Raw genomic sequence first — 11,454 nt, 5'->3', positions numbered from 1 at the left:
ATTTACTCAACATGGGACCATAGTCTGCAAAATGAGCATCATGCTGTATTGAAGACTTGAAAATGTTTACTTAAGAAATAAATCAAGTTAGAAGAGAAGTTATTTTTTCATAGACTTATAAATATATATTATAAAAGCTAACTTCTTTTTGCAACCAGTGGAGTCGCCTCCTGCTGCATATTGGAGAGAATGCAGATTTAAGTCACTTCTGCATTGGCTTTTCAGGCCTGGATTTTGATGCTTATAAGATTCCCAAACCTCCTGGGCTTTAGAAATGTTGCTATTTGGTTCAGGGAGATGATATGCATTTAAAAATATAAAATACTGTATATCTATACATGTATACGGTGTAGGAGGTAACATCCAATATCAGCTCTTCTCAGGAAGGGAGTGGAAACCGCGCTGCAGTGCAGGGCTTCCCTAGGGAGAGGGCAACATGAAACACTTGCAAATGAGACTCAACCACTGTCACCATGACAACACAGTGATGGAAAATGCAGCCAAGCTGTAAGCACCAAACCAGGAGGAATGATAGGTTTTACTATGCTAACACTTTAAATCAGTAAAAATGTAAGATATTAAAAAAATATATAAGAAAATCATAAGGAGAGAAAACAGCAACCTCAAGTGTTTACCTTCTCAATGAATCCTATTTTTGAAAAACATGTCATTTTAAGCAAATGGCAGCATTCTGTTTAATTAAATATGACAAAACTGTTTTTCCTTCTTTTCCTTTTATTAATTATTGATTTTACAAGTATAGTGACAAAGATATATGTGTCACTCCTCTTGACGACACAATGAGAAACAGGCTCACTCATTTTGCACTGTGTTCTGCTTTGTTTATAGCTCTGACAGAGAGTTTACTTCACATTTGGGTTAACAGATTATGGTGTTATGCAGTTAATCTGGAGCAATACCACATTTTTGTGATTAACTCACAACACACAGGTTGACAGCAGAGTGTTGATTACCTGCTTGCTCAACTTCACTGAGGTGTGTCTGGCTATATGATAACAGAAATGATAACAGAACAGAAATTAATTACTATTTAATATGTTTGCACTGTCCCTTGGTGAAATATTCATCAATACACCATTTTCAACATTATAGCGATGAACACATTAATATAGCAATAATTTGAAAACAGTACAATCATATATTTTGCAAAAAAAGACTTTTTTGATTACTTGAACTTTTGGTACATTAAAATATATTGTTATTGTTATTATAATTTTGAATGCAGGACTATTAATAGAAACAGAAAAAACTAAACTTTGGTTTTAAAAGCAGTAAAAGATCTTGACTTCTGATAGCAGGTGCATTCCAACAAAACAGATAACATGTTTCAGGCTTTCACTTTAGAGATACAATCCGGAGAAACACCTCGAGAATTGGAAAAAGAAAGTCATCAAAAGAGTGATAATCAAAGGTCTCCTTTTACCGTTTTGCATCAAAGCATTTTAAATGATATATGCTTTAGTTGTTTGTCTGGAAATATCCCTAACAAACAGGGTTTTATTATTTTTGGATGTGAAGATTATTAACATACAGTAAAAGTACAGTTGTTTCACTAATTGACATTAATAATTTGTAGGTGTGGTGCATTTTTTCGTACTCAGTGTTGTTATACAACACCCTGTTGCACAACATCAATCTCTGCACTCTCTATGACCTCAGAGAGTAACTAACTGTATATATGAACCGATTTAACTAACTGTATGAACAGATTTAATACACCACATAGGCAATGTTTACGTGTGCAGGCGTAAACAATATGCGAAAAGTTATTTTAAATGACTAAATTGTGACAGAATTTGCTTAAATTATCGTTAGGTGAAAACCTGAGCAGCAGAGGGCGGCAACGAACTGCAACCTCGCGTAACAACTGCAGATAAACCAAAGAAGAAGAACGAAGCGGTCGAATGTAGAAGAAGAAGAGGAAACACGTGATTCGTGCAAACTTGAAGCAAGATGGCGGTGGTAGTGCGGAGCTTGCAAGACCAGCTCGAAAAAGCGAAACAAAGCCTGAAAAATGTGGACGATAATATTCGTAAATTAACGGGCCGTGACCCTAATGAATCAAGGTAAAAAAATAATAAAGCTTACTCTTTTTTTTTAGCGTGTTGGGGTATGTTTAGAGATAAGCTAACTAGCTTAGCTTGCTAACATTCAAATGACCATAGACGTGCACCTTGTTTGGATGTGTTGGGCAAGCTGAACCCATACCTGTGTCCATACTAATAAATGACACACAATACAGTAGTACAGTGTGTATTGGTATGTATGGAACAAACAAGTGGCTTTAACATTAGAGTGGGATATCAAACGCAGTCTGCTAACTATTTCTAGGCCCAGCATTCGCCCTTCCGGCGTCATGTTTAGTTGTAGGAATAGCTATGCTTCTAAAACGTTAGCATTACCAGAAAACAATGCTAACAACTGAATTACCGGAACGAACAGGTTTCGGTTTCTTTCGTGAACTTATCTTGTGTATTGCTGTGTTTACAGACCGGGACAAATCCGTCGGCTGGGCGGTCCCATGGCAGGCCCGGGTGGAGGTAGAGGCAGAGGGATGAACCTGCTCAGGTAACGCTATGTTCTAACATTGAATAAGTACATCATACCGGATTAATTGCCATTCATGGGACTCTTATCAAATGTTATGCAAGCTTGGCACATTTGAATCAAAATCTAGTTTTGAAATTGGTTCCAAGCTTTGGAATTATTGATGTATGTTCATTAAAACGTGTAAATATGAATGAGGATGATATTAAAATATACTTATTTAACTGCACCACAAACTACTTCAAAAGCCATCATGTATTTGTATTATAATCTCTCTAAAACAGTTTTAATTTAACATACACCTAGGATGTACAACACAATCCATAAGCATTTGTATAACCATTCATTTATTAGTGGTTTCAACTGAAACATCTGATTTGTTTTGTTTATTCTTCATTTATCATTATTTGATTCATTCTATAATGGAACAACTGAAATGATATTAATGAAAACCAATTGGGACTATTAGAGGTATTTCTGATTCTGATATTGCGTGTTCTATAGGTACTCTCTAAGTATTATCTTTTTATACTGTTTATTTTTTTATATTTGTGTGCAGTGCCTTTTAAACATGCTGCTGTGTAGTGGGATATAATCTATAGCAAAAGCGTCTTTAATCCATTTAATGTTAATTTGGCAAAAATATTAGTTTTTGTTTCTACTGGCTTTAAATCTTTGTCAGTCAGAGTGGATTATTTATAGATGGCCTGTCTAACCCTTGTCTTTGTGTATTTCCTCAGGCGTAGTCTCTCAGACATCGGAAGCGCTGGCCCCCCCGCCAAGCAGAGGGACATCGAAGGAGCCCTACTCAGGTGAGATTTTATTTTTGATACACGTGTGAATAAGAGCAGGTTATCAGTAATCTTGATTTACAAGGATTGGATTTGGAGTCCAACATCACTGTGAAGACGGATATTCCAATGACTGCATCAGGAAATATTGAATACCGTTTCATATAAATATTACCTGGAACAGAATTCCCACAGACAGGCTTTTAGCTAGGATTTTTTTACATGGTGTCCAATTTTTTTTCGATGGCCTACCAACGCACGAGCGCCGCAGGCGCGAGTATTGTAAGGGGGCCCGGGGGCATCCCCCCCCGACATTTTTTGAAATTCATAACTCTCTGAAACACTATTTCCTGCATTTTGAGGTGCACATTTTGTGGAATACTGCCACGTTTTTGTCTTTGTTACAACATTATTTTTGTGCTGAGGCTGGGAAGAGGTGTGTGTTGGGGGGTGGGGAAGACCAGATCATTTTTTTGGTAATATTATAATTACACTGATTGATATACAATATAATATGTTTCATAAGTTAATATAATACAGTGAGTGTAACTGAAACTACATTGTACAACTTAATTGTCACATACATCTTGTATGTCTACTTATTCAATTCTGTTAATGTATATCATGTTAATGTTTGTGATGGTTTTCTGACCTTTCACACCTTTGAACATTCACACAAGAAAAAGATTCTTACATGACTACTCTGCTGGAAGAAGCTGGAGATCGTTGTCTGTGTTCTTCCTCTTTTCCTCTTCTTTCACAGCAACTTGAAAGAGTTTTCATTTTGCCTTATTTTTCATTAGCCTTCATATCAAATCAATCAAATATTATAAAGGACATTATCAACTGTAAATATGTCAATAGTGGGAATTAAGTACACTGTTCTCCACAAACATCCATTTATCGATCTTTTAAAAGTAAAGGCTCCCTATTACTCAAAGGAACCATACAAATTTTGATCTCCTCATGCGCCCTCCTCCCCACTACAGTTCTCGCCGGTCGTATCGTACTGACGTTTTTGTTGTTGTTTTTCCCCCGGTTCATCGACAGTTGTTGCCACCAAAGAAGCCAGAAAAACTCTGAAATACTCCTATAGTTATCAGGCTTTCTGTCATGTTTGTAAAGATTGGTAAAAGTTTCAAGCTTACCTGCACTTTCTTCCCACGAAAAAGGTTAAAGAGATATCAGACATTCCACCAATACAGCGCCCGTCCACACCGCGTCACGGAAAATCGACCAGTGCAATGTGAGTCACTCGCGAGATGTGAGCTTAGCGCGATTTCGGCTTGAATCGGCGAATTTTGATCACATTCAGCGAAGTTACCGGGGGAAAACAGCGGAGGAAAAAATTAGGGCGTCTTGCCTAAAAGTAGGGCGTCCAATTTCTTATTGTTTTTAGTACAGGGTGTCCAGGGGACGCCCAGACGCCCACCTACCTAAAAGCCTGCCCACAGAACTAAGCAACATGACATCTCTCGAATTCATTTTCAAATCTGAAGTTGAGTGTTTGTGTTGGTTGGGTGCTTTTTGGTTTTGTACATGAGGGTTTTTAATTGGGCCTATGTGCTGCATTCAAGTTTCAATTGTGATGAAGTTTTTTTTTTAGTTTTTTGTATTTATTAATCCATTAACATGCAAGGGACTGAAGATGCAAATCTACCTCTATGGATGATTTGGCCCATTAGCATGATGGGCTCAAAGTGCCTTATTCTTTCTTAGTTAAATAAATGGAATGTTGCTTAGATGTGATTTGTAATTAATTCACTTTGAATTCTCACATTCAGGAATGTTCTAAGCAGAGCACCGCTATGCTTTTAGAGCACTTCTTAAAACTCATCTCTTCATTAAAGACTTTAACTAATAATACCACAGCTCGGTTTTACTTTGCATCCATGTTTTATTTGTTTTTACTTTATTATATGAGCAGCCACTGCTGTGTTTGCATGTATTGCGAATTTCTGGCTCTTAATGGTGTGTCCCCTCGTTGTCTGCAGGTTGGCGGGGGACCAGAGAGCCAGGAGAGACGCGCGCCACGACAGCGACGCCGAGGATGATGACGATGTCAAAAAGGTGAGAATACAGTTTATTTTCTTCTGTGAGGGGGAGCACTGTTAGAGGGGGCAGCTGTCAGAGGGGGACAGATCTTTAAATATAAAATCTAGAAGAAGACAATCTGTGTTTTAAGATGAGATGGACCTTTATTCGTCCTCGTAGGTCAGGTGTCACAGCAGCAACACAGATAGTACACATTGGATTATAAGCATAAAAATAAAATAACTGTATAAACATGTATTAATGGTAGGAATCCAAATGACACAAGTTAACCAGGTGAATGTACATTATACTAAAAGTTGAAAGACGGAGCTAACGCTTTGTTTTGCTCTCTTTCCTGTCTTCTTTTTCTTCCCTCAGCCGGCGTTGCAGTCGTCTGTAGTAGCTACCTCCAAGGAGAGAACACGCCGAGACCTCATCCAAGATCAAACCATCGATGAGAGGGGCAAGCAGAGGTAGGCTGGCACACAAACACCAAATAGCAACAAGTTCATGGTGTTTTTTTAATTTCAAATGGCATGAAATTATCATACAACAAAGAACCAAACCACATATAGTTTTTTATACACAGTACTGTATTTCCTTTTTTATACTGGAGGACATTTTACATTATTGTTGCTTTAATTAAGATTGTTCAACTTTGTTTATCAATTAAACATATGTTTAAAAAAACAAACATGCTACACATTTGTCTATTCAGTAAATCTATGTATTTTGCTTTAGGGCCATTTTAAGTATAAACCTTTTTTCTATTATTCATCTGGATGATATGGTGAACTGCAATTATATTAGCCTGGATAAAGCTGACATGAAATGTCCTAACCATGCTGTGTAGGAATGGTCCAACCTAAATCTGGTTAAGTGTGTTAAAGTACAGCTGGAAATTGAATGTTATTTTGTGTTCAGGAATCGGCGTATGTTCGGCCTGCTCATGGGGACCCTGCAAAAATTCAAACAGGAATCAAACGTCTCAACAGATAAGGTGAGGAAAAAACATCCGATTTATTAGTAAACTTTAGAGCTGACAGCCATTGATTGAACACAGGCAAAAAAAGAACTTCAGTAGTAAATAGAACAATATTTGGAAAAGTGTTCAATTTAATGTCGTCAAACAAGTCGTCAAAAATGCCCTTTATTTATTTTTGCTTCATTTATAAAGAACTAGGGGTGGGCGATATACCGGTATGATAGTAAAAACCGGTATTGTGCTGCACCATGATATGAATTTTGAGATATCGTTGATACCGCGGTATTCATAAATTGGCGTTCATATTGGGTCGCATTGTCGAACATTCTTTGTCTTCTGAAGTATATTCAAACGGGCTTTGGAAGATTAACCTAACAACAGATCTCCGCTGGATTAATGAATGCCTGGACGTGTTCCTAAACAGCCTGTCTGTTCCTAAAACAGCTGTGCACAGAGTTCTCGTGCACCTAATTTCCATACAAAAACTCTCCACAAGCTCCTTATAAGGGCATGCAAGACGTGTGACCAATCCAGACTCCACAGGCAACGCGAAAGCAACTTTAAACGACTTGAGCGGAATGGTTTTTCAGTGAGGAGACGCACAGCGCTAAATGCATATGAAGTGAATGATATTAGCCTACTGTAATTATGCCCATTATTTGATTTAAGTAATACAATACAACGGAAGGTAAGCAAGAAATGAAGGCCTGGTCCATATACAAGCCTGCCCCAAATAAAGGCCAGTGCGATGTGCAGCCTAAGTAAATAAAAGCACTCGGCCACAATTTGAGGATTTACGGTGTAGACCTATTTTTATGAGCGGACGTTGCAAACATTTTTTGCTGCGCGGAAGTAGTGCTAGAAATAGTGGATCCAAAACAAGAAGAAGAAGAAGAAGACATTGAAAATGAAAGATGAGTCAACAGGCAGAAAAGAATACCCAGGTGCAGGATGACGAATTGGTGAAAAAGAAAGGGGGCACCTCTGTCGTGTGGAACTGGTTCGGTTTTAAGATCTCCGACCTCGAACAAAAACATATCTTATGTAAATTGTGTCGCCGTGCTGTTTTAGCGAAAGGTGGAAACACCACCAATTTATTAAATCACCTTAAAACCATGCATGTACGAGAATATGCAGATTGCATCAAAATGCGAGAAGCAATCAGCCCAGGAGCTCGACCAAAGACAAGCCAGACTTCCACTCAATCGCTTCAGCAATCACTACAAACATCATTCGCTGCCGGTACTTGCTATGAGCGGACAAGCAAGAAATAGAGAGACATCACGGACGCTATAACCCATCACATTGCGAAGGACATGGTACCCATCCAAACTGTGGAGAAAGTGGGTTTCAAAAATGTACTTCAAACTCTGGACCCAAGGTACGAGATCCCGAGCCGCAAGTACTTCAGCCAGAAATGCCTGCCTCAACTTTACTTGGAATGTCGGGAGAGAGTTTACGGCGAAGTAAACCAAGTCGATTTATGATGTTAAAATACATATTTTGCCTCAACTAATGTCATTTAACTAAGAAGGGCTATTCAAATGTGATTCAGATTTTTTCCCCTCATATATCGATATCGTCTGGACAGTGAAAAATATCGTGATATGAATTGTACCTCATATCGCCCACCCCTATAAAGAACCTTGTAATATTGTAATGTTTGTGCAATAGAACCGTGTTGAATAATTCCCTTCTTGATCCTGTCTCGGTCCGTCTTCTCCCAACAGCTAAAGCGACGCACAGAGATCGAGCAGAAGCTTGAGGTTCAGGCGGAGGCTGAGAAAAAGAAGGTGGAGACTGACAAGAGGGAGCTCTTCGAGGAGAGGAGAGCCAAACAGACTGAGCTGAGACTGCTGGAGCAGAAAGTGGAATTAGCTCAGCTGGTAAGCAAATACTCAAGCACCATTTCAGAGCCGGTAGAAACCAACCAGCATGCCTTTGTTGCAATTTAAAAGTGTGTTTAGGATTCAGTGAGTAGTGCAGGGCTGATGGATGCTTGTAGGCTGTCCTGTCAAAATGCAATGGATATTTTGGAATATTGTATAATAATAACATACGCTTGTGATACTTGCACGTTGTGTTCATCATATTAATCTTTACGTATAAAAGCGAACGTTAGACTCAGTCAAATGACTTCACGTCCCCACCCCTAAGCTAAAGGAGGCTAATGTTCAATGACATGTAGTGCTGTCATTTAGACACTTGTTACTGGCCATCATTTTAAGCATAAAAGCTTCAGACATTCACCATGAACGTTTTTTGTCGTAGAACAAAACCTGAAAATCTCCTCCGCTTGTTAACCCCACCGTATTTCAGCTATCTAACGCACAAAAACATTGATATCGAGACAAGGGAAGGGTTGTTGTTGTGTTTTGTTTGTTACAAATGTCAGAGTTTTTCCAGTTCTTTAAATTCTCTTTCCCTCCCTCCACAGCAAGAGGAGTGGACCAGCCATAACAACCATCTGGTGAAGTACATCCGCACCAAGACCAAGCCTCACATCTTCTACGCGCCTGGGAAGATGTGCTCCGCCACACAGAAACTCCTCGACGAGTCCACCAAGAAACTCCACGGTGAGTAGGGGGCTTCTTGGCCAACGTTTAAGAGATTACATTTTTGTAGTAGCCAAAATACTTTTTTCACCTATTACTTTTATTTTTGTAACTATTTGTTTGGATTGCACACATCATTTGTTATCGTCACTTCTGCCAATTGACATTGTTGTGGTTTCATGGTATAGGCATTTTCTGATGTTTGAGGGACAAAAACTGTCTTAAGCAAAAAATAATTGTAAATCTTTGTTTTCTGTAGAAATGTGTATATGTGGACTCTGTTTTTTAAACGTGTCGCAGTAACGGGCAAAAGCGCATTTTTCCTATTGAACGTTTAGTTTTTACAGCGCCTTTTTAACATGTGTGTTTTTAATCTGTAACGTCTTGTTCTTTGTTTTCCCCCACAGCTGTGTTTGAGGAGAGGCGCGAGGCTTTTGCCGAGCACCTCAGTAAGATGGAGTCCCGCCCCCGGCGACAGCCGAACCGAGACCAGGAGGCCAACGCGACAGGAACGGACCGCCCGGCGGAGGGTAAGCCAGCAGGTCAGGTAGTCAAGGTGACAGCTAACAGGGGGGATGCAGAGATGGAGGAAGACGAGGAGGATGAGGATGAGGAGATGGAGGAGAGGCAAAAGGAAGCGGCTAAAAAGATCAAGACAAAGGTGGTGGAGGAGGAGGGGAGGGGGAAAGAAGTTTTGCTGAAGGTTGGGGAAGAAGTTGAGGGGATGGAGCTGAGTGAGGAGGTGAGGGAGGTGGAGGAGGACAAGAAAGGAGAGGAGGGAGTTAAAGCTGTAGAGGACAAGGGAGAGAAGGAGGCAAGCCTAGGGTCACAAGAGATGGAGATGGGGGGAGAGGGGGAGGGCAGGAAACAGAAAGAGGACAGGGCTATGGTAGACGAGGGGGGGGCAGAGAGGAATCACCCAGAGCTCCAGAATGAAAAGCCCCAGGAGACCCCATCCTCCGAACCAAGCGCACCCAGCCAGGAAGCAGCAGACAGCGGGCCCCAGCCCCCCCTCAGCCCTCCTGTGGGGGAGCCAGCAGAAAAGCCTTCTGAGATCCCAGAACCCCAAACAGCCCATGTGGCTCCCGAACAGGAAGTGATCACGCCTGGCCCCATGATGCAGAGCTCAGCCTCTGAGAGCCAGGCTGTGGAGGGGAGACTGGTGGAGGAGGCTCCCGAAAAACCAGCCAAGTCCCTGGAGGCCCCCGACAACACCCCCACTCCCTCAAAGAAGGAAGAGGAGGGTGGGAGAGGCAGGAAAAAAGCAAAGGAGCCAAAGAAAAGCCGCAAAAGCTCCTCCTCTTCCTCCTCGGGATCCTCGTCCAGCGGGAGCTCATCTTCTTCCTCCGGCTCCAGTCACTCCTCGTCCTCCTCCTCGTCTTCTTCGTCCTCCTCGTCCAAAAGCAGCAGCCGGAGCCGCAGCAGAGACGGCAGCAAGCGCAAGAGGAGGCCGTCTGAGAGGGCTAAAGACCGGAAGAAGGGGGAGGAGAGGAGTCACCGCAAGAGAGGGGGGAGTGGTGGAGGAGGGAGAGACTCAAAGGCGTCCAAGGAGAGGAAGAAGAGAAGGAGCGAGGAAGGGAGGGGCAGGTCCTCCCGCAGTGATAGGGAGCATAAAGATAGAGACAGGAAGGACAAGAGGCGCTAATCTGCTTCTCGTTCAACACCACGGTGCAGATCAATTTAACTACTCAACATTTTTAAAGTAGCATTTTCTTTTAAAAGGCCACCGAAAGGCATTTTGAGGTTTTACCAGGATTTTATGCATTTAAAAGTCTCTGTCAAACAAGACAAGTGGAGGTTAACTGGTTATAATTTCCCCTTTATTTGGCAAAATAAATGTACCGTTAGTCAGAGATGCATCCGTCTCTGATTGGACGCCTCTCTGAACAGGGTCAGATCAGCCGGGGTATCGGAGGCTCTCTGGACAGATGACGTTGAATGTTCTCCATCCCAACGCCATAGGCTGGGATTCACTCACAGTAGTTGTGTTTTTAATGTGACAGCGCTGTCAATCCACGTTTATCTCACTGTTGGATCAATGTCGAAGCCCATGTACGTTCCTCCGGCGGTACATTGTGTGATTTGTTGTTTTTTGAAAGTATTTTCCATTTTTTTTGTATAAACTGAAAATCTGCTTAAAATTAAAGGCGAGGTATTGGTGGAAATGTCTGGGATGTGTTATTATTCAAATCATAATAAGGCTGGGACTGCATAAAGTATCGGGTCCGATTATTATTTAGACTGTTAAATGTCAAAACACCAGCGATTTAGACAAATGCCTTATGTATGGTTAACAATCCTTTAAACAAAACATTTGTTTACAATGACATGAAACGATTGAGCAGTAAATACTCGCATTAAAATAAAAACCTAAGACGAGGTTGTTTGGTGTTTTAGCTTTATTTATTTTAAAACATGTTGTCGACTGTCATTTTGGCTTTTAGATCAAGTGTTTTTCTTTGTATGGTCTGCATTTTAAGAGGCGATAAATCAAAATGTCGCATTCTAAAAGATCTCTTAA

At 40.8% G+C, this 11,454-nt stretch overlaps 1 protein-coding gene across 1 annotated transcript; it reads left to right on the top strand.

The window, feature by feature from the left end:
- Positions 1-1,948: 1,948 nt before the first annotated feature.
- On the top strand, positions 1,949-11,098 carry pnn (pinin, desmosome associated protein). The gene is made up of 9 exons (XM_063908725.1): positions 1,949-2,087; positions 2,512-2,589; positions 3,309-3,380; positions 5,354-5,429; positions 5,772-5,866; positions 6,318-6,393; positions 8,109-8,264; positions 8,816-8,954; positions 9,341-11,098. The coding sequence occupies exons 1-9, from the start codon at positions 1,975-1,977 to the stop codon at positions 10,576-10,578; spliced, it is 2,043 nt and encodes a 680-aa protein (XP_063764795.1). The 5' UTR covers positions 1,949-1,974; the 3' UTR covers positions 10,579-11,098.
- Positions 11,099-11,454: the final 356 nt, after the last annotated feature.

Source organism: Eleginops maclovinus, chromosome 19 (assembly GCF_036324505.1).
Source record: "Eleginops maclovinus isolate JMC-PN-2008 ecotype Puerto Natales chromosome 19, JC_Emac_rtc_rv5, whole genome shotgun sequence".
In the NCBI taxonomy this organism is placed as follows: Eukaryota; Metazoa; Chordata; class Actinopteri; order Perciformes; family Eleginopidae; genus Eleginops; species Eleginops maclovinus.
Note: the sequence above shows the minus strand (reverse complement) of the source record. Positions and strands in the feature narration are given on the sequence as shown.